The 24,258-nt window shown below is 42.4% G+C and overlaps 1 protein-coding gene across 2 annotated transcripts in view; it reads left to right on the top strand.

Annotated features, from left to right (window-relative positions):
* RTN1 (reticulon 1) overlaps window positions 1–24,258 on the top strand; it is a 235,362-nt gene that overhangs the window by 170,942 nt on the left and 40,162 nt on the right. For both annotated transcript variants that reach the window (XM_033952062.1, XM_033952061.1), the window contains exon 4: window positions 23,716–23,923. In XM_033952062.1, the coding sequence (XP_033807953.1) occupies window positions 23,716–23,923 (208 nt within the window). The remainder of the gene's footprint in view (window positions 1–23,715; window positions 23,924–24,258) is intronic.

Below are 24,258 nucleotides of genomic sequence, written 5' to 3'. Positions count from 1 at the left end.
GAGAAATTAACTATGTATCTCAGTTGTTACTTCCATTATTTCACCTTTCTCAAGACGTTTCAAAGCTACAAACTTTGTTAGGTGTATCGAATCAAAGAAAATATATTTATCTGAACCATAATGAACAATACATTTACAAGGAAATCTAAGAAAAAAATTTTCCCCCCACTGAAATTACTCCAGATTTTAATAACAAGAACTGCTTTCTCCGTTTTTGAGTCTCTTTGGTAACATCTGGAAAGATCTGTACTTTCTGACCCTGAAACTCTTTGGTTCCATTTTTAAAGAACATCTTCTTTATCCAGTTCTTATCTGGTGCCAACGCAACAGTCACCAACAATATTGCCAGTATAACCAATTCACTTATTGAAGTTTCCAATAGTGTAGTAACATCCAATTGTGGTTCCTGTTGTCCCTCATTAGTCAATTGCTGGTCCAATTTTCTAACAGGCAAATAGAATACTTGTGTAAAGAGTGGAATTAATTCTTCTGAAACTGAAAAAATCTCCAGGAAATATTTCTTTAACATTTCCCTGGGGGACATAGAAGGAACCCTAGGGAAATTTAGGAACCGCAAATTGTTGTCACGATGGCCATTTTCAACCATTTCCAGTTTCCGCCTAATATTCATACTATCTTTGATCACATTTCTTGTACTCGTTTGACCCCTGTTATTTTGGATTCATTTTTTTGAGACATAGTTTTAACTGAGGTCATTTCTAATTGTAATACATTCAGTTCTTGTTCCTGTTTGTCAATTTTCATTTCCAGCACTTTAATTTGTGGATTCAATGAGTTTCCTAATTTAACAACTAAGTCCCAGAGAGACTCCATTGTGATTTCAGTGGGTTTTTCAACCGTAAAAAAAGGAAATCTCACCTCCCAGGTTTGTAGTTTTTTTGTCCTGTTGTGCCTCCCTCTTCTTCGATGTTCCAGCCGTAGTTTCACTCTCCAGACTCAAAAAGTCTTTTGGTAAATCCGTACCATAGCTCGCAGATGAACAAGCCTCCTAGGTTACAGGGACTGCCTCGCTGGATGCACCTGGTTCCCGCGGCGAGCAGATACGCTGCAGTTGGGGGGGGGAGTGTCTCTTGCTTCAGGGCTCAGCGTGACTTCTAGCCCAGGAATTCTTGCGGCGTCACTCTGTGCCGCTGAGTCCTGCTGGCGATTCCCTGAAGTTATTGACTCCCTCTGAAGAAAGAGCTGCTCGATAGTGAGAGGAGAAGGATTTTCAGAGCGCCGCAAGGCTCCAGCGGCACTTCTCCCTCTCCTCTTAGGCATGAGGAAACTCTCAATCGAAACTGAGCAAGTAAGATAAAATTCTAATTTCTACCGAACACTTGAGAGACGCTTCCCAACTTCAGCCACTCGAGGCCATCTTGGATCTATACCCTCTGCTTTGTCCCTACCTGCCTGCCAGCCACTAGGCCTGGCTGTCCTGTGGCCTGGCTGTCCTGTGCCCTGTTCCTACATGCCTGCCAGCCACTAGGCATGCCTGCCCTGTCCCTGCTTGCCCTGTTCCCTGTCCCCTGTCCCGGCCTACCACTACACCACCAGAGGTAGGACAAGGTACAGAGCCTGGCAGGGAGGGGGGACAGGGTTCAGAGCTTGGCAAGGAGTGTGGGGTTGGGTACAGAGCCTGGCAGGGAGAATTTGGTTCAGAATGGGTTTTTTTTCTTGTTTTCCTCCTGTAAATTTAGGGTGCATCTTATGGTCATGTGCATCTTATGGAGCGAAAAATACGGTAGGTCTTATTTTTGGGGAAACATAGTATAAGCAATCATAATTTTTAATTTTTACTTTGATATTTTTCACATATACATTAAGCCTGGCAGGCTGAGGCACCAAAGGAAGTGTATGGAAATATTCATAGTAATTGTCTACTACGATGTCTGCTAACTAGACTTGCAGACCTTATTCTTTTTGAACTGTTCTATTTTCCTTGCGCCTGTTTTTGTTCTGGTTTTGTTTTGGAGTTGTTGTTTTTTTTTGTTCCTTTTGCTTTTTCCACCATAGTGCTTGATATCCTCACTGTATTAAGCACTGAGTGTGATCTCCTGGGTGTGGAGTTGATCAGAGGAGGGAACGGCCAATAGAGACTAAGTGCAGAGGGCCTCACCCCAGAAAAGTACATCCGTGATTGTGTAAAAGTACAGAACTGTTTTTGAAATACATTGTTTGGGCATTTGCAGAGGTTAAAGAGAATAAAGGTTATTAGTTATTAAGCAGTGTAGAAAGAGACAGGGAATTAAGATGTGCCTTTAGAATTAGAGGCCTTTAGAAGCTTTTAGATAAGAAAGGACAAAGCCTTTGGATACAGAGTACTGAATATCACATCAAAGTTTTCCTATGCTCTATATCTATCCCATCTAAGTAGTTAGTGCCTATGGTTTGGTTCTGTCCTGTTTTATTTTTTTTGATGCCTGTTTAATCTGACTGTCTTTACTCATCCTGGTTTCTTAGCATAGCCCATTTTTTAAATTGGGTTCTGGTATGAATAGACCCAAGATCCTTAGTTATATTTTTGTCCCATCAGATAGCTATTTCCTGGGCATGTGGCCTAGATTTGCCAAAATGATGGGTATTTGGTTGAGTTTATTTTGCCCAACAACTGTCATGATAGAACTATGTTGTAAGTAATGTGCATCTACCTTCATATAATTTTTCCCAGTCCTGTATTTTCTATCTCTCTCATCTTCACTGTGAGGGCCTTATTTCTTTATGCCTGTGTATGTCCTTGGGCCTGAAACATTGAAGGAGATCTCTCTTTCCTATCCTTGCTTATTCCTACTTTATATACTGATTTGAATATTTATTTTCCCAGTCTGCTCTATTCTTACAAGTCTTTCAAATGTTTTTAGATTATCCCTCTATTGTGAGTGTGTGATATACTTTTTCTTCCTTGTTCTGTCTTTTCTATCTGTTCTGCAGTGTTTAGGATACAGGCAATCTGTCAGACTTTTTTTTCTCTGCTTTCTGAGACTTGTATAAGTATCTCTCACCCTATAATTTGTGATTGTACTATAGCAGTGGTCTCAAACTCAAACCCTTTGCGGGGCCACATTTTGGATTTGTAGGTACCTGGAGGGCCGCAGAAAAAATAGTTAATGCCTTATTAAAGAAATGACAATTCTGCATGAGGTAAAACTCTTTATAGTTTATAAAACTTTCCTTTAACAGTTAAAAGGAAAGATATATATACTATAAAGAGTTTTACCTCATGCAAAATTGTCATTTCTTTAATAAGACATTAACTATTTTTTCTGCGGCCCTCCAAGTACTCTATTTTTTTCTGCAGCACTCACATTTAAAGTTCAATATCTTTTCTTTCTCAAAACTGGCACATTTCAATCACTAAATTGAAAATAAAATCATTTTCCTACCTTTGTTTGGTAATTTCATCAGTCTCTGGTTGCACTTTATTCTTCTGACTGTGCATCCAATACTTCTTCCCTTCTTTCAGCCTCCTGTATGCTTCCTCTCCTCCAGACCTCATTCCCTCCCCCAACTTTTACTTTCTTTCTCTGTCTGTCTTTCTCTGATTCCGTGCCCCATTTTTTGCTTTGTTTCTGGTTCCCTGTCCCCCCTCCTTCTTTCTTCCTTCCTCCGTGCCCCATTTTTTGCTTTTTTTTCTGGCTCCCTGTCCCCACCCCACCTTCTTTCTTTCTTTCTTCCTTCTTTCCTGCCCTCCCCCATGCCACCGCCGCCGCAGAATAGGCTGCTGCTGCTGCCGCTATCGGGAACAGGCCATTTCCCTGCTTCTCTTCTGCACGGGGCCGACCAACTCTCGCTGCCCGATGTCAATTCTAAAGTCGGAAAGGACGTTCCGGGCAGCCAGGCAGCGATTGGCTAGCCAGAACGTCCTCTCAATGTCAGAATTGATGTCGGGCCGCCAGAGTTGGTCGGCCCTGCAGGGAAGAGAACAGTGGACCGCCCCCCCCAGGTATGCCACTGGAGCAGCAGTGTGTCTGGCCGGCTCGTTCTTTCAAAGCCGCGGGTGGCGGCTCCTTGCGAGATCCGCGCCTGCGTCTGAAGCCTCTCTGATGTTGTGACATCAGAGAGGCTTCCGATGCAGGAGTGGATAGCGCAAGGAGCTGCCAACCTGCGGCTTTGAGCGAACAAGCCGGCTGCTGCTCCAAAAGGAAGAGAATGATAGCCTCCAGACCGCGGGCCGCAAATAAAACCTGTAGAGCCACATGAGGCCCGCAGGCCACGTGTTTGAGACCGCTGTACTATAGTGATTATATGATATTTTCTTCCGTTGCATGTATGTAAGAGATGTGACATATTTCTAATCTTAAATATATTTCAGAGAGAAGAGATGTGATTTATAGCAAGACACTAGTTCAATGTTAGAAGAGATCAAAGAATTCCAACACAAAAGTGTAATTAACATTCAAGGCCTTGAGAAGAATTTCTGACCTCCTCTGAATAATGGGATGTCAGAAATACTTCTCAAATACAGGTAACTGGCCATTTTATTGGGATAATGATATCAATTAATTCATTATTAAACATACATCTTCCAATTTCAATCCATTTACAAATTGCAAATTTCAACAATATCCTACTGGTTCTATTCAAGTCACATGGTTTTCTATTAATTTTACTTCGTTAGTACTTTTCCTTAGCAACAATGACTTAACTCATAAACATGCTATTGGTTTCACCTCTGTCAGCAATAGAAGGACATCAGTACCATGTTTTAAGCTTGCAATGTACCGAATGCAGCAGCATAATTGGGCACCAGGGGAGGGTCCTCCCTGCCTCCCAGCAGGTCCAAGGTAGACTCCTGCAGCAGCAGATGGATTAACTCCTGTGTGCTTTCTCAGCTCTGGTGCACAGGGCACTGGGGCACTGCAAGTAGTCTGAATTTCTTTTTAATTTTCTTGCCAGTGTATTATGATGTCCCTGGTGCTGCTTCTCCCAAGTTCAAACTCAGCACTATAGGTACCGGAACATACTTGGAGAGAGGCTATTAGCTAGGCAAAACTGACCTGCAATCTCATTTGACAAAAGGAGCTCAGAATCCTCCTCTTACTTTCCAAATTCTGGTTTCTATTTTAGGAGTTTTCTAAAGCTCTTTCAGCTTAAACAGTATTATTTAGAATTCTCATCCCCAGCACCATATGTTAAACTGTGGTAAGGGCTTTCCTCAAGTTTTTGTGCTTTTGAAGGACACACTCAGATTTCTTTGGAAAGCACCAGCAGCTTCATCTCCTGATTCCTTATTCTTATTTTTTTTTTAATGTTTGATACAGCACCCTAGATCTGTGTGATTTATAATACTAATCATTGATGCCAGGTTATGGGGGGGGGGATGGGGTAGGGAAAGAAAGAGCTGATGCCACTCTATAGGACAATTTCTAATTTTTGGTCCATTATTTTGTAGTAGGTGAGGGTTGGTCTGTGTTTTGCATGTGACTGAGGTGTGAGATTCTGCTGACAGATTTTGGAAAGGTGGTAGTGATATAGAAGTTTTCTTCACATCAATATAAGCCCAAAAATAAGCCCTAGTAGGATTTTCTGCCACGTTATTGATGACATCATCAGTAACAAGGCAGAATGAATTCACGGACGGACAAAGCCAAAGCAGCCTGTTTAGAGTGCTGCCGGCCCAATGCTGCTTAGGGAGGTATGTAGCGCTCGCTTGCGGTTGGCGTGGTTCGGATGGAAAGGAGGGAAGGATGGGGGTTCAGCTGCGGGGGCAGGTGCTTGGGGAGTGCTTGCTGAAAGGTTCTGCTGCACAAGGGATGGGAGGGAAGGAAAGCTGGGCAAGGGTCCTGCTGCATGAGGGATGGGAGGGAAGGAAGGAAGGATATAAGCTGGGTAAGGGTCCTGCTGCACGAGGGATGGGAGGGAGGGAAGGATAGAAGCTGGGTAAGGATCCTGCTGCATAAGGGATGGGAGGGAGGAAAGGGAAGGCTGGGCAAGGGTCCTGCTGCACGAGGGATGGGAGGGAGGGAAGAAAAGATCTTGCACATGTGGGGGAGAAAAAGGAAAGAGGAAGAAGAGGAAGGGAGAGATGATCATGTACTTACCCCAAAAATATGACCTACTGCATTTTTTGGGCCTAAAATTAATATAAGACACTCTTATTTTGGGGGAAACACGGTAGAAGTCAGAAAGAGAAGTAGCAAATGTTTTAGATGACTCTCTAAAGGAGACTAAGATGTGATATTGTTCAGTACAAACAGTGAGCACATTAACCTTGGTTAAGGGTATGTATTGTAATGGGGGTTTTTTTCCAATCATATTTATTAAAATTTTCAAGAAAATACAATCAAGTACAATAATGCAGCACAGAAACAAAGCTGCTATATACAACAAAACAAACAGCAAAGACAGTGTCACAAAGGTCAACAAGTTAAGTAACTATCCATCCCTACACCCATCCTCTCTCCCCCATCCCAGAAATGTGAGGGAAAAAACCAACAAAAGCTCAAGTCAGGGGCAACCAAGTAAGATACAGCTGCGTGCATGTGGAGTTAAGGTATCCAAAAAGGGCTGCCAAATAGTAAGCATCACTCGTCCCTGTTTAGTATCCCATTCAGACAGATGCATGGTTTCCATAGTTAGGAGGTGTAGCATATGTGAGCGCCAGGGGACCTACCCAAAGAAAAAGAAGAATCTTCAAGGCTGAGAGAATCGCCCAAAGAAAACCCTTAAGGCCTCTAGGTATAAGAAATTGAAGGTCAAAAAGCCAAAACAGACTATAACTGTTACAGTGCCATCTGGTTTGCCACATACAGCCAACCCTGGAGAAGATAGACCAGAAAATTCGCACCAGGGGACAGTCCCAAAACATGTGTGATAGGGTAGCTTTAGGGTAACCACACTTCAGGCAAGAGCCCACAGAGATGAGTGTTGCTCTATAAGCGCACCAAGGAGCTATGTACAACCTACAAAGAAATTTATAGCCCATTTCAAAAATCTGAAATGTCAGGCAAAAGGCCATGAAGTAATTTCAGGAAACGATGTATATGATGTCCCTGCAACTTAATCTTCAATTCAGTATTCCAAGCCTGAGCTACCTTAGCATAATCTAAAGAAGGAGAAATGTCCAACATGGAATGGTGAAAATATTTAAGGGGTACCATCAACTAGGCATCTAACCAATAAACATCGGACAGAGTTTCATATGTGGTAGCAAGCAGCGCTGAGGAAGGCAAAGAATTCACATAGTGTCTAAGTTGGAGATAAGAAAATACATCCACTCCAGTCTACTCCAACCATGAGCGGTGCGCAACTGGAAAAGCGTAGGTAGAGTACTCCATCAGTAAGGATCTGATACAAATAGGAAATGTTTCCCCTCATATCCACCAGAAATCCAGCAGCTGTCATACCTGGTAGAAAGGAGCCAGGGGCAGGATCGCAGCAGAGAGAACGTGCCGCTGAGGACCACGGGCAGCTGCAGGGATCGCTATAACACCAGCGAGCCTGCAAGCTGCCCTATTAGCGTTAAGGAGGTAAGAGTGGGGAAGGTGCAGGCTTGCGGGGGGAGCAGGCGTTGATTCACGGCGGGGGAGAGCAGGCCTTCGCGGCCGGGAGGAGGAGAAATGTGCCTTTGCAGTGGGGGAGGGGGGAGCAGGCCTTCGTGGAGGGAGCAGGCCTTCGCACGGGGAGGAAGAGAGAAAGTGCCTTCGTGAGGGGAGCAAGCCTTCGTGGTGGGGAACAGGTCTTCGTGGCGGGGAGCAGGCCTTCAGGGCAGGAAGGCAGGCCTGTGCTGAGGGAGGAGGAGGAAGAGTTCCTTTGGTGGTGGGGAAGCAGGCCTGTGCAGAGAGATGAGGAGGAAGGAGTAAGAGAGGGGAGGGGAGATGCCAGACCTGGGGTGTGAAGGGAAGAGAGAGACCAAACCAAAAGAGGGGAAGGAAAGCAGAGGAGAGGTGCTGGACTAATGGAGAGAGTGAGAGAGAAATGCAAGACCACAAGGGGAGGGGTACAAGAGGGACAGATACTGCTCCAAAGTAGATGGGCAAGGTGCAGGATGACAGGAGCGATAGTAGGAGAAAGCCTGTACCTGGGGAAGGGGATACAGGAGGTAAGGAAGAGAAAAAGAAGAAGCTGGATATGGGGAGAGATAAGATGCTGGGCATGGAGGGAGCATAGGAACAGGGACACAGAAGAGAGATGCTAGATAAAAGGGTAGATGAGAAAAGGAGAGATGGTGGATCTATGGATGGTGGGGTCCATCGCTGCAGCTGCGGGGGGATGGAAATGAAAAAAAGGAAAGATGCCAGACCTCCGAGGGAGGAAAGAGAAGGGGAGGACAGTGATGGAAGATGGATGGTTAGCACAGAGAAAAAGAAAGAAGGAGAGCCTGATCAGAAGACAACCAGACCAACATGGGACCAACAAGATTTGAAAAATGACCAGACAACAAAAGGTAGGAAAAATAATTTATTTTCTGTTTTGTGATTACAATATGTCAGATTTGAAATGTGTATCCTTCCAGAGATGATGTTGGACCGCAAATGTGAGCTAGGATTTAATAGAGAGTGGAAAAGTCTTTTTTGTTTTTTTATTTTGTTTACACCACAGGATCAGTGTGGGTAGGAGAGGGCAAAGGGGGTGAAGAGGCTATAAAATAAACCCACCAGGATGTTTGGAAAAAACCACCCAATTGGGCAGGAAAATTGAATCGAAAAACTGATTCAATAGGCTGAATCGAATCGAAATTTTTTTCCTGAATCAGGCAGCACTAGTACTCGTGCCTCTATCATATGGTTCCACCTTATGATAATTTGAAGGCTGATGACCTGGGGAAGACCTGTCTATGGAAGGATCAAGCACTTGATTCAAATCCCCTGCCAAGATCAGGGGCCTGCATTTGATCCCAAAGCAGTCTTAACCAGGTATTGAAAGAAGGCATGCTCATAGGTAGGGTGCATACACTACTAGTAGATTAAAATTGAATGCACTCAGATTCACCTGCAGGAGCACAAAGCGGCCATAAGTATCTTTGCCAAGCAGTTTAGTTTGGGACTGTAGACGTTTGCTAATAAGTACTGCCACCCCATCTTTCATGCAAGTAACCTCTTCCATTCATCCAGTTTTTAGATTCATATGTTCCACATCAGACAATTTGGTCTCTCGTATACAATCTATGTCCACCTCCTGTCGACTCAAGTAAGATAGTAATTTAGCCCGTTTAATGGGAGAATTCACACCCAACACATTCCAGGTCACCACTCTCAGCGACGAAGGAGATTTAGCCCCAATCATCCCAGATACAGAAAAGATCAAAGTACAATGAATCTAAAGAATACCCGGGTGCCCAGCCTTTACCACGAGTATCCATCAGTTCAGCAACCAAACCTAATAAGTGTGACACAGGATATAGCCCCACAGATGCAGAACCATACCATCCCCTACATTCCCACCATACCCACCCATCCCCAAACCCGAAAGATTCTACCCCCCACCCTCCAAACCTCTCTCTACCAAACCCCGAATCTTTTCCAGCGGCCCCGAAGCACTGTAAGAAAAAAATGGAGAAACCACGTGAGTAGCCAAAGAGAGGACCCCCCCCCCAGATCTCCCTCACAATAAGTGTACAGAACAGTAATACAAAATAAGCACTAATGGAAGTCCAAGGTAAAGATCCTAAGTCAAATTGGCTGCCTCTAAGCGGGCACTCAAACCACACAAATAGTGTGGCCAGAAAGTGCAACGCATGAGAAACCAATCCCGCAATAACAAGACAGCCAAAGCAATGGATAGAGAAGCATGAAGCACATCTTGCATTCCACCAGATTGGTACAAACTTCATGATAAGCCCAGCAATGATCAGACAGTGCCTGGGAGTAGTCCTGGAAGATCTGAATGGACAAATTTTCATAATGAAGATCTGCACATTTCTTCTTAGAGCGATGTAAAATCTCCGCTTTCTGCTTGTAGCTGTGAACTTCGCGATGACTGGTCGAGGCCTAACTCCCCCTTCACGCCTCCGACCCAAGCAGTGAGCACGTTCAATCCGGTATGGTCTACCATCCACGGATGGAGGAAAATGTTCAGTTAACCAGTCCTCCAAGACCAACAGGAGCTGGGCATCTGAAAGAGTTTCCAGAAATATCACGAAGCGAAGATTGTCTCACCGTAATTTATTATCCAGATCATCAATCTTTTCCATGGCATTTCGCACCTGTTTCTGCAGTTGTGCAATCTCAGATTGAGAAGTTTGAGATAAGTCCTCCAGATCCAAGACTCGCACCTCCAGCTCACTGGTACGTTTAGCAATATCAAAACATACTCCATAGAGAGAGGTGAGTTGTTCCATGAGTAATTGAAAACGAGAGTCCAAATCTCCCACCACAGCTACAGTAATTTCATCTTTTAAAGTAGACGAAGAACCATCCAGTTTTTGAGGAAAGTTAGGTGCCATCTTATCTTTTGCGGCCTTTATGTGCGCAGATTTGTCCTTTTTAGAAATCTAGAAGCCATCAAGTCCGGAGATTTGAGGATATATTTAGCACAAGAATGTCCAACCTTAGCCCTCGAGAGCCTCAATCTAGTCAGGTTTCCCCAATGAGTATGCATGAAATTAGCATACACTGTTTCCATTGTATATAAATAGATTTAGTGCATATTAATTGTAGAAATCCTAAAAACCTGACTTGGTGAAGGCTGAGATTGGTCACCTCTGGTTTAGCTCATCTACTGAATCCCCTGCTATAAATGTTACTCCACACTACTGCCTAAAGGTAGGATGCCAGGATTCTGCACACTAAGCATTAATTCTTTATCAGCAATTATGTGTATAATTACTGTTATAGAATACTAGCATAAGCCCACAGTTATAAGCCTAACTTAGACACAAGTTCTTACGCTAGCTCAGTGTCTGATATAACTGATAGTATTCTCTAACCCAACCCTGTCCTGGAGGACCACCAGGCCAATTGGGTTTTCTGGCTAGCCCTAATGAATATGCATGGAGCAGATATGCATGCCTGTCACTTCCATTATATGCAAATCTCTCTCATGCATACTCATTAGGGCTAGCCTGAAAACCTGAATTGCCTGGTGGTCCTCCAGGACAGGATTGGGAACCACTGCTCTAACCTGCATGCATAAAAGTTTGGCATGTCTCTGACATGCCCATGCCACTCCCAGGTCCACACCCCTTGTAGTTGCAGTTGTGCACTATGGTTTTGAGTGCACAGTTTGTAGAATATCAACCAAAGACAGTTACATGTGTAACTGAAAATTAGTACCAATTAGTACCACTTAACAATTATAGTGATACTAATTACGAGCTAATTACACAATTGTTATGTACGTAACCAACAGTATTCTATAATTTACTGGCACAAATTTGTACTCTAAGAATGTAATTGTTCATGCAAATTTATAAAATTATGTAGATAGTGGCTGAATATTGCTGTTATCCATAGAACCAGTGGTGATCACCATAGTCAACATATATTCAGTGCTGCTAACTATCTGGATAGCTGCGTTTAATATATGGAAGATATCTATATGCCTCTACTGTCTATTGACTAGACTTGCGAGACAGAAGGAGAGAAAGTAGCATGGGACTAGAAGGAACTAGAAAGAGAAATTAGGATGACAGAATAAAGAGGACCAGGATGGAGGGAGATAGGACTGGGCATTTATTGAATGGAGGGGAAGGTAGAATGCACAATGAGTGAGACAGAGAGCACTATGAATAGAAGAAGAGGACTGGTGTTAGATAAGCAGAGGCCCAGGGCAGAAACTGGAGGTGGGGGGGCCCCAACGCCCCCTTGCAAGCTGTGCCTCCTTCAGCTTGAGGCAGACTTGAGGGCCCCTGTGATAGTTAACACTGGTTCTGGACTGGGCATATGGATGAGGGTAAGGGAGGAAGAAGAGGACACACAAGATAGATGAATAGGGAGAAAAGATCCAGGCAGGAGTTTATGTGAGAGGACCAAGGATGGTGGGGGATAAGGGATGAAAGGACTCTTGATTGGAGAAGAGTGGATAAACCCAGAGAATCAATGTAGAGGGAAGGGGAAAAATGGAAGAGAGAAGGGAAGTAAAGGAGAGAAAGAAGGAGAAACAGTGAAAAGAGAGAAAACTGGAACAGGAAGAAAAAGCAAAGAGGAAGAAGAGAAAGAGGGGAAAGAAGCAGGAAATAGGATGGGAAAACTAATCTGATTCATTCTTTAATATTAAATAGAATCAATTATAGCAAATCTTTTTTTTCTGTGGCATTAATATCTCCTTAATAAAACAACTACAGGTTATTCAAAATTTGGCAGAACAATGCTATTCAATGTTTTTTTAATATGATCATGTAACTCCCCTATTTAAGACATAATCTTGGCTTCCACTTTCATCTAGAATTCAATTTAAAATTCTCATTCTAATGCATCAAATATTTTACACTGGTCTTCTTTATTATTTAGTGTCACTTTTAATCGCTCATATTTTCATTCATCCAATTAGAGCTTTTCAACTAGGTCTATTTTGCATATCTAATCTCGATGAAGGTAAACTGAAAGAAACTTGACAATCATCATTTTTGTATCATTGCTGTGGAAAAACCTTCATTCAGATTTAAGAACAGAATCTAACTATAAAAATTTCAGGGCTACATTGAAAACTTGATTTTTCAATTCTGCCACTTTTTGATCTAGGTGGCATGTGATAGTGTGAACAAATGTTAGGAGTTCGGGGCTTTAAACACAGTCAAATCATAGTTTAAAGGTAGTAAAACAAATCCTTTATTCATGTAGTTAGGGTCAACACAGACATACAGTTAGGGTTACCAGATGTCCAGATTTCCTTGAACTTGTGCTCCTTTTCGAGGACATGTCCTGTCACTTGCAGCCTCAGGGCAATGGGTCCTAGGGCACCAGCAACAAAAGGAAAACTCTTGCGAGCCGCTACGGGCTGCACAAGGAAAGAAAAAAGGCCACCAAAAGAGAACACCACAATACCAGGTAAGTATATTACATCAAGCAAGGTCTGAGTTTATTCACCAAACAAAAGAAATACATTCAAACCAGCCTGCTTGCCTAAAGTTCAAAAGTTCCACATTGGAGGAAAGAAAATCAATCTTGTCAGGATGTTCAAAAATATAAAGTATAGTCCAAAGCAAACAAACTGTAGTTCTAAACAGTCTCTTGATTAGTGCCAGCCAATAAAGTTCTTGGAAACCCTTTTCCTTGGGTCCCTCAGAATTGGAAACATAATCAAGTTCAAAAACTTATAATTCAGGCTTTTCAAAGCTACTGCTGGTTCTCCAGCAGATTAATGATTCAAAACTTTCAATATTTTAAAAACAGTCTTTTGGGCTGATATCACTACCTCAGCCTGTGCTAGTGCTATGGCACTAGGCCCCAGCATCCGACTTGCTGGCCAGGGAGTGTGCTCTGTGTGATCACAATTTGTGAATAATATGCTCTCAAACCCACCACAGAAGACACAGAGCAGTCCCAGAGGGAAGAAACCCCCCACAAAATCCAAAAACAGTTCTTTAAAGTTCTTGTAGGTGCCCCCAAGCACCACACCTTCTTCAGGGTTACACAACAAAAGGCATTTAGTAAGCTTAGCCAAACAGTGTCCAAGTTAAATATTTAGGCAGTTTAATTTACTCGTTCCCAAAAATCTGGTAACTCTACATATAGTAACTCTGTTTTTCTTCTTAGACTGGCAGTTGAGGTTCAACATAAAGATGATTTTAGTGCAAACACAATACAGGTCTGGTCTGTAGCAGACCTACCAGTTCAGGCTCAAAAGTTCTCTATCAGTCTGGCATTAGATAAAACACTTATTCTCCTTGCAGGCAGTAACATATAACAAGTAGGCCCGGGTGACAGGGCCCTACACTCTTTGGGCTGAGGCCACCCCATCTTTATAGCTGGTAGAGATCCCTAGCTGCCAATGCTGACACCCTCCATACATTCTCAGTTCACGCATGAGAACTGAGCATATGTGGCCACGGTGCTTGCATCATTGATTGGAAGTATGGCTAAGGACAACAGCCTAGGAAATATAGTCTTTTCTCAGCTCCGTAGGATCCTAAAGTGGGTTACCTGGGGTCCTCTTCCAATACAAATTTTGGGTTTCTCTTAAGCAAAAATCACTTTTAAACTGTTCATTAAAATTATTACAAGAAGAATAAGACAGTTTTAGCATGTGAGTTCAATGGCATAAATAATATTCAAATGTACGTCTGACTGTAATTTGTCATTTTTGCTTTTAAATCATGTCTCTGTCAAAGAAATATGAAGTAGTACCAGTGCAGAGCTGGTTCTAATTAGTGTATTTATGTTTCACTAATAACACTGCCCTTTTAATAAATATAAATCAAGTATTCATGGGTCAGCACCGCAGAGCTTCTAAGTTCATATATATTTAATGAAATGTTTAAAGAGTAAAACAGCTGAAATGAGCTCTTTAAAATGCAATGTGTTTAAAATAATGCTGATCTCACTTTTGAAAGGACACATTTGAAAGGATAAGTCTTCTGTCTCTGTCTGTGCTGGAGGTGCTTAAACACAGACAGTGTGTGTGTTTGTTCTCTTGATGTTCTGGGAAAAGGCCATTTAATCTTGTTAACGAAGTTAGCTGTTTGAGACAATGGAGGTTCAACCCCCCACTGCCATGTACCGATTGAGAGAGCTAAGGAAAGCTTTAACACTTTTTTAGACAATAAAGCACATATCCTGCTCACTCACCCACCCCCACCCCCGTTTTCTTGTGTTGATTACTTCTTTGAAGCCTATGTATCCTGTCACCAGATATGGTTTGTACTTATGTCATCTGCTAATACCACTGACCCATGCTCAAAAAAGTATAAAAATTGGATGTAAACTAATAAAAGATTAGGCAATCTCTTTAGGACACTGTCTGCGTATCCTTTCTTTCTAAGGGGAATGCATCCGGATATCTGCACCCAGGCGACAGGGTGGGCAGGGCGGTTTTGGGACCAAGAAACGGACTCCGTTCGCTTCAACTTTATCACAACAGAGTTATTCATTGAGCAAGGGTCATTGACGCCTTTGTGAAAGCTTCAGGTTTGAAAATAATTATACATGCAAAATGACACCAGCGCAAGGTTTTAAAAATTATAACCAAGATTTATTGAATTATTGTTTCTATTTTTCCATTATTAGATCAAAAGAATCCAGCATCATTGCTTAACGTTGCGCTAATGGGAGATCGTTATTGTGGCCAAAGGCTGGCCTTCTCACAACGGTCTCGTTTTCATATCTCATTTCATTCTATTATATAACTTTTAGCTCAGTGACATCATCAGTATAACAACGAATGACAATTCACCAAAGAGGTGGTCTTAAAAGTTTAGACAAAGGAAACATTCCTCCATGTTTCCAAGTTAGGCAGTTTTAGAAACTTACTTTTGATTTCTAAAGTAACATTATAACATTATGCAAGAGAATCTATAATTATTAACATGGTGCTGAAAAATTCTCAGCCCTAAAGGAAAAACTCTCTTCCTAAGCTGACAGGTTCAAACTGCATAGCCTTACACAGAAACCTTACTCTGGAGGAGGAGGAGGGGCAAGTCCCCCTCTCCTCTCCCTGAAGCGTGGGCTTCCAATGCCCCCCCTTCCTATTCTTGAGACTGACTCTAATTACTTCCAGATGCTGCCTTAGGATTTTCCTAGACAAATATATTTTATGTTTTTCAAACCCTATGAGGTTCAACACAGTCACACATAATCATTTATACTTTGCTTGGCCAAGCCTCCATACATTCAATAAATCATAATTTTCATTCAAAACTACATCCAATTCAGTTTGGGGACACGCTATCCTTCTCTACCAGTCTAAAGCAAGCACATCTGGTGTTAATTAACCCCACGCTGCTGGGAGCGGGAAAAACTCAGAGAGGACAAAGAAGACAGAAAACCAGTCACTGGCCCAAGATGGTGTCCGAAGACAGGACAGATATAGTACACCCAGAGAACCCAAACTGGATTCCATGTAATCATTCACCCGTTTTTCATACGTTTCCACTGGGCGTGTCCCTAGCTGACACAGATGTTTGTCTAACTAGAATTACCCAGAATCATACGAAAAACTGGCGCTTTTGTAGAAAAACTCCACAAAAATACTGCACTATCATGCTCCGACATCCATTCCATTATCGTCCCATAAAAAGCACCCCCTGCTGGCCACGAGCCACTATGCCTCATCATTTAAAGAATTTTGTGTACTAGGGTAAATATAATATGAGGCTCATAATCGATCCAGAAAAACATCTAAAAACCGGCCTAAATCGGCACTGGGACGATCTAAAAGACAAGTCGTGCAAGTGCCGATAATCGAACTGGGTTTTAGACATGTTTAATAACGACCTAGGCCTTCACAGTGCTGCTGAACGACCAGAGCTAAAAGGGGCGTGTTAGTAGGAGTGTCGAGGGTGGGATTAGGGCTGGACATAGGCCGTCCTAGACTTAGTTGTACTGCATGTATAACCGAAAGTGTTACAACTCTGCCAAGACAGAACTTTGACATGGTGACTTAGGCCATCTAAAACAGGTCTGAGTCCACAAAAGGTATCCAAAGTGGCCAGATAAGCACTGTAGACACAAAGTACAGACCCCCACACACTGCTCCAGTTATCACTGCCCCCCCCCCACACCCCCATAAAAACTGTGATAACAACTTTACATATCTGCCTCCAGAACATCAGCACCTGGCAGCCTGGCATAGGAAAGCCTAGTAGAGCTGCACAGAGGTGGCTTACGTGGTCTTGGGGGTGGGTTAGTGAACCATGGAGAGGAGGACCCAGGCCTATAAGCCACTCTAATCACTGCATTCATGGTGAAAAATGTCCACCCCCAAAACCCTTTTGTACTGCCATATAAGTAGCTCCTGTAGCCATATGGGCTATTGGGGTGGTAGATAGGTGGGTCTAGTAGATTCTGGGAGTGTTTGGAGGGCTCACCATGACCTATAAGGGAGCTGTAGTGAGATATATGTGGGACCCTTTTTGTGAAGTTCACATCAGTGCCCTGTAAGGTACCCCACTACTCTGGTGCCATGTCTGGGTGTTCAGTCCATCACTTTTCTGGCCCCTCCCACACCCAAAAGATCTTTGTCTAGGCGTTTGTGAGTTGGATGAATTTTTGGTCGAAAATTGAGTATAAATATGGACGACTTAGCGGTCTGGGCGATCAGATGACTGGACGTACAGTTGGACTATTTTTGAAAAAAAAATATGCTGGACGTATTTTTCGAAAATGGACCTTTTCCTGTGTCTGACTTTGAATGACTTGCAACTTAGGCCAAAACGGACTTAGACATTTCTTTTGATTATTCCCCTCCATGAATCCTGTCAAAAGCTTCTTCCCATTATTTGCTTTTGGGAAATACCCTTATTAAATCAGGCTGATAGTTGTTATTCATTTTTTATTGGTGGATAAATTAACTGATGAATATAAACTTTTCTAATTTTTTAGTATTGCAAATAATGAAAGGTAAAGCAAGTCGGCCCATTCAGTCTACCCAATTGAATTTCTTTCTCTGATGTATATATCCAAAAACCAGACTAGAGCTATTAAAAACCTAAACAATTATCTTTATTTAAGGATTGGTTGCATCACCACAAGCTAGTTTTAAATTATGAAACATCTGCTGATTTGTGGGAGTGGTTCCAGAGGACTAGAGAAAGGCGGATGTGGTCCCTCGCCACCTTTCTTAAAACCAGCTACACTAACCGCTCTTACCACATCCTCTGGCAACGCATTCCAGACCTTAACTATTCTATGAGTGAAAAAAAAATTTCCTCCAATTGGTTTTAGATGTATTTCCCTGTAATTTCATTGAGTGTCCCCCAGTCTTCGTAATTTTTGACGGAGTGAAAAATCTATCCACTTGTACCCTTTCTACTCCACTCAGGATTTTGTATACTTCAATCATATCTCCCCTCAGCCGTCTCTTTTCCAGCTGAAGAGCCCTAAACATTTTAGTCTTTCCTCATACGAGAGGAGTTCCATCCCCTTTACCATCTTGGTTGCTCTTCTTTGAACCTTTTCTAGCACCACTATATCTTTCTTGAGATAAGGAGACCAGAATTGAACGCAGTACTCCAGATAATAATAATAATAATAATAACTTTATTCTTCTATACCGCCACAATCTTGCAACTTCTAGGCGGTTTACAATCAAGAGTGCTGGACATTCAGCGAAATACAATAAGTAGATATTCAGAGGAAATACAGAGATCAGAGACCTCAGGAGGCAATAGTATAGAAATACAATTTGCTGAGCGAAAATGTAATATGGTCGCACCATGGAGCGATACAGGGGCATTATAACATTCTTAGTCTTGTTAACCATCCTTTTTATAATAATTCCTAGCATCCTATTTGCTTTTTTGGCCGCTGCCGCACATTGGGCAGAAGATTTCATCGTATTGTCTACGATGACACCCAGATCCTTTTCTTGGGCGCTAATCCTCAAGGTGGACCCTAGCATCCGGTAACTGTGATTCAGGTTATTCTTCCCAATGTGCATCACTTTGCATATGTCAACATCAATTTTCATCTGCCATTTGGATGCCCAGTCTTCCAATTTCCTAAGGTCCGCCTGCAATTTTTCACAATCTGCTTGTGTTTTAACAACTTTAAACAGTTTAGTGTCATCTGTAAATTTAATCACCTCACTCATCATTCCAATTTCCAGATCATTTATAAATAAGTTAAATAGCACCATCCCAGTACAGTCCCCTGCGGCACTCCACTGTTTACTCTCCTCCATTGATAAAAATGACCATTTAACCCTACCCTCTGTTTTCTAACCGATAACCAATTCCTAATCCACAACTGAATTTTGCCACCTATCCCATGACACTTTAATTTTCTCAGGAGCCTCTCATGAGGAGCTTTATCAAAAGCTTTCTGAAAATCTAGATATACTATATCAACCGGCTCACCTTTATCCACATGTTTATTCACACCTTCAATGAAGTCAAGCAAATATGTGAGGCAAGATCTCCCTCGGCTGAACCCATGTTAACTCCATCTCATTAAATCATGCTTGTCTACGTGTTCCACAATTTTATTTTTTATAATTGCTTCTGCCATTTTGCCTGGCACCAAAGTGAGGCTTACCAGTCTGTAATTTCCCAGATCTTCCCTGGAGCCCTTTTTAAATATCGGTGTAAAATTGGCCACCCTCCAATCTTCAGGTACTACAGATGATTTTAGCGACAGGTTACAGATTACTAACAGCAAGTCAGCAATTTCATTTTTGAGTTCTTTTAATACCCTTGGATGTATACCATCCAGTCATGGTGAAGGTCATCAAGGAACTGAAAGGGACCTTAGCTGAACTGCTTCAGCTAATAGCCAATCTGTCGATCAAATCGGGAAAGATTCCAGAAGACTGGAAGGTGGCAAATGTTACGCCGATCTTCAAGAAAGGTTTGAGGGGAGATCCGGGAAACTACAGACCGATGAGTCTGACCTCGGTACTGGGAAAGATGGTAGAGTCGCTGATAAAGGACCGCATCATTGATCACCTTGATGGACATGGACTGATGAGGACCAGTCAGCACGGTTTTAGCAAAGGCAGATCGTGTTTGACGAACTTGCTGCACTTCTTTGAGGGAGTAAACAGATAGATAAGAGCGACCCGGTCGACATTGTATATCTGGATTTTCAGAAGGCGTTTGACAAGGTTACATAGAAACATAGAAAATGATGGCAGAAAAGGGCCACGGCACATCAAGTCTGCCCACTCTAATGACCCACCTCCCTAACTTCTTCACCTAAGAGATCCCACATGCCTATCCCATATTTTCTTAAAATTTGGCACGCTGCTGGCCTCAATTGCCTGCAGTGGAAGGCAATGATCAACCACCCTTTCGGTGAAGAAATACTTCCTGGTGTCGCCATGAAATTTCCCGCCCCTGATTTTCAGCGGATGCCCTCTTGTGGCCGTGGGTCCTTTAAGAAAAAAGATATCATGTTCCACCTCGATACGGCCCGTGATATATGGAATCGAGGGTGAAATACTCACGTGGATTAAAAACAGAGAGTGGGGGTAAATGGTCACCAGTGGGGTGCGGCAGGGCTCGGTGCTTAGACCCGTGCTCTTCAACATCTTTATAAATGATCTAGACATTGGTATGATGAGTGATGTGATTAAATTTGCGGATGAAACAAAGTTATTCAGAGTAGTGAAGACACAGGGGGATTGCGAAGATCTGCAACATGACATATTCAGGCTCGAGGAATGGGCATCAACATGGCAGATGAGGTTCAACGTGGATAAGTATAAAGTGATGCATGTAGGTAACAAAAATCTCATGCACAAATACAGGAAGTCCGGGGCGGTACTTGGAGAGACCTCCCAGGAAAGAGATTTGGGAGTTATGATAGACAAGTCGATGAAGCCGTCCACGCAATGTGCGGCGGCAGCAAAAAGGGCAAACAGAATGCTAGGAATGATAAAGAAGGGGATCATGAACAGATCGGAGAAGGTTATCATACCGCTGTACCAGGCCATGGTGCGCCCTCACCTGAAGTACTGCGTCCAGCACTGGTCGCCGAACATGAAGAAGGACATGGTACTACTCGAAAGGGTGCAGAAAAGAGCGACTAAGATGGTTAAGGGGCGGGAGGACTTGCCATACAGCAAAAGATTAGAGAAACTGGGCCTCTTCTCCCTCCAGCAGAGGAGATTGAGAGGGGACATGATTGAAACATTCAAGGTACTGAAGGGAATAGACTTAGTAGATAAGGACAGGGTAGGGAGAACGAGAGGGCACTCTCTAAAATTGAAAGGGGATGGATTCCGTACGAATGTAAAAAAGTTCTTCTTCACTCAGAGAGTGGTAGAAAACTGGAACGCTCTCCCGGAGTCTGTTGTATGGGAAAACACCCTCCAGGGATTCAAGACAAAGTTAGACAAGTTCCTGCTGAACCAGAACGTACGCATATAGGGCTAGTCTCAGTTAGAACACTGGTCTTTGACCAAGGGCCGCCGCGTGAGCGGACTGCTGGGTATGATGGACCACTGATCTGACCCAACAGTGGCAATTCTTATATTCTTATGATATGGATCAGTACATCTTCCAGATTCACCGAGATTTTTTTCAGTTCCTCCGCATCACCACCTTTGAAAACCATTTCCGGTTCAGGTAGATCTCTTACATTTTCTTCCATAAAGACTGAAGCAAATAATTCATTCAGTCTTTCCGCTATGGCCTTATCCTCCTTGAGCGTCCCTTTCACTCCTTGATCATCCAAAGGTCCCACATATTCTCTCACAGGTTTTCTGTTTCTGATGTACCTAAAAAAATTTCTATTACTTTTGCCTCTTTTGCAAGTTTCTCTTCATATTCTTTCTTACCTGCCTTTATCAATGCTTTGCATCTAACTTGCCAGTACTTGTGTTTCTTTTTATTTTCTTCATTTGGATCTTTTTTTTCATTCTTTAAAGGATGTTTTTTTGGCTCTAATAGCCTGTTTCACTTCACCTTTTAACCACGCCGGCTCTCGTTTCCTCTTTTTTCCACCTTTGCTGATACGTGGAATACATCTGGTCTGGACTTCCACGACGGTATTTTTAAATAACATCCATGCCTGGTTTACAGTCCTAACCTTTGCTACAGATTCTTTTAACTTATTTTTAACCATTTACCTCATTTTATCATAGTTGCCCTTTTGAAAATTAAATGCCCCTACAGTAGATTTCTTTTGCGACTTTACTCCTGGTATCAGCTCAAATTTGATCATGTTATGATCACTGTTTCCCAGAGGACCCAACACAGTTAATACTATGTCTTGAATTCCACTAAGGACCAAATCTAAAATAGCATCTAGGAATTTTACCTCCCTAGCACTCCCCAATGTAACATTTAACCAGTCAATGTCAGGGTAATTGAAATCTGGGGTATTGGTGTGTGGAAGAAACAAGCAATAGCGTTGTGCCTGAATGAAAATACGGATAAGTTTTTCCTGCTTAGTTTCAACAGTGCTTAGTGTTAATACACTATAACGTTTGCTTTTTGATTTTGATGCTGACTAATCCTGTGAATGAAATACTATATGGACATTGTGATAGAACTGTAGTAAACACTGTTGTGGAGTTTTTTTAAGCCCATGAAGCATTAACTGAGGTTTTTTTCTCCACAAATTTATATGCTGTGTTTAGCTTATTGCAAAATACTACGTTTCTTTCTCACCCTACATGGTACTACATGGTGGTCAGTGGAGTGATCATTACTGTGTCAAGCATAATTTTTGCTTTTTCTTTGGTAATTGAAATCACCCATTATTATAGTGTTGCCCATTTCTCCAGCTTTCCTAATCTCTGAAAACATTTCTTCATCTGTCTATTCATTTTGTCCCAGAGGACAGTAGTATAACCCAACCTTTATATACCTTCCCTTCACATATGGAATTTCTATCCATAATTATTTCACACTGCTATCTATGCCATGCAAAATGTTTATTTTGATTTGATTCAATTCTCTCTTTAACATATAGTGCAACTCCCTTCCAATTTGATCTACTCTATCCTTGCAATATAATTTGTACCCAGGTAACACAGTGTCCCATTGATTGTCCTCCTTCCACCAGGTCTCCGAGATGCCTATTATATCTATCTCATCATTCAGTGCTATATATTCTAACTCTCCCCCCCCCCCAGACATGATTAGGGCAGGAGGGATCCCAGCACGCAGCCCCCCCCCGAACCCTCCCCCACTCACCGTCCCCACGACCCCACCCCCGACACCCTCCCCATACGTTAAGTCTTATCTGCCTTAACAGCTTGGGGATGAGCTTGTCCTTGGGGATGACCATAAGGCCCTTTGGACAAGAACTCCACCTTTCTCAGAAGCCCCCTTCCTCCTCTTCCTGGGGCTGTGGTCAGTGAGTACATGCAAGACATCATGTATTCAGGACATCAGTTATTTTATCAGTCACCGCCCTGTTTCACTGACTTTCCATTGTCCATGGCACAACATTACTTTAAGTGCTGCTCTTGGTCTTTATCTGATGGCCAGCGTCTCTCTGTAGAAATGTCCCCAGCATTTGCTTGGAAATTTCCTCATCTGCTGCTTTGATGCTATCGGTAGTTCAGTGGTATAGCTGACAGAGCTAAAGTTTCACAAAATCCATCTTGTGTGCATAGAATCCATTTTTGCTTGGCCTTTTTGCTTACTAGGCCTTTTCCTTTAGCCCTATAACTAGAGGATCTCCTCTGGCTCTCTCACAGGTTAGCATGCAAAGTGTTGCAATAATCTAACTTTGACAACAACAAACTCTGCACCACAATTTGAAAAGGAGGGAAATTTTTGATAGGATGTCTAAGTCTGAGTTTGGACGTTTTGAGAAAGACGCCCAGAAATCCAGTAGAGAAAATGGCCATTCTCAAAACAAGACAGCTGTCTTTTTTTTTTTTTTTTTTTTTAAGAATGACCTATGTAGACGTTTTGGTTCATAGTAAGTCTATTTTTTTGGCCATTCTCAAATATAAAGACATCCACATGACAATGCACAAAAACAACATTTTTGGACATCCAAGCAGTCAGCATTCTTAGCAATGCCCAGATAAAGATAGGACGGCCTTTTTGCTGGTTAAGTGCTTCTAAATTCTGGGCAGGACTTCAGTGTGAGTTAACCAATCCTACCTAGTTAACTTGTGCCAAATATCAATCCCTATGCTTTCATTTTTCTATATAGCTATTTTTTTTGTCTGAAGCTTTGAGCTGTATTAATTTTGTTTCTTTTTCTCTGCCCACAGCTGTTGACCTGTTATACTGGCGTGACATAAAGCAGACAGGGATTGTTTTTGGAAGTGTTCTCTTGCTCCTCTTCTCATTGACGCAGTTTAGCGTCGTCAGTGTCATTGCCTATCTTGCTCTTGCTGCTCTCTCAGCCACCATCAGTTTCAGAATCTACAAGTCAGTTCTACAGGCTGTGCAGAAAACAGATGAAGGGCATCCATTTAAGTAAGTAGTTATTATTATTATTATAATTTTTATAGCACTACCAAGTGTGTACAAGACACTAAATAGGAGGTTCTGAGGCCCTGATTCTGGAAGCGGTGCCAGAAGATAAGCGGTGGTGGCACTCTACCGCTAACTAACTTAATTGTTTTAATTGCCTTTAAGCAATGCGGTAATTGACCACATTGTTTAAAAGCAATTAAAATCACCTTGAAAAAAAAAAGATAGGCGGTACCGGACTCTCATTTACAGAGGCACCTGCTGACACCTAAGGTTGAAAGAGATGTGGTTAATACTGAAAATGACCTTAGGCGCCAGTAGGCCTCTGTAGACGTGAT

This window comes from Geotrypetes seraphini, chromosome 7, assembly GCF_902459505.1.
Source record: "Geotrypetes seraphini chromosome 7, aGeoSer1.1, whole genome shotgun sequence".
Lineage (NCBI taxonomy): Eukaryota > Metazoa > Chordata > Amphibia > Gymnophiona > Dermophiidae > Geotrypetes > Geotrypetes seraphini.
The sequence above is the reverse complement of the archived record's forward strand: the minus strand, read 5'-3'. Positions and strand labels throughout refer to the sequence as shown.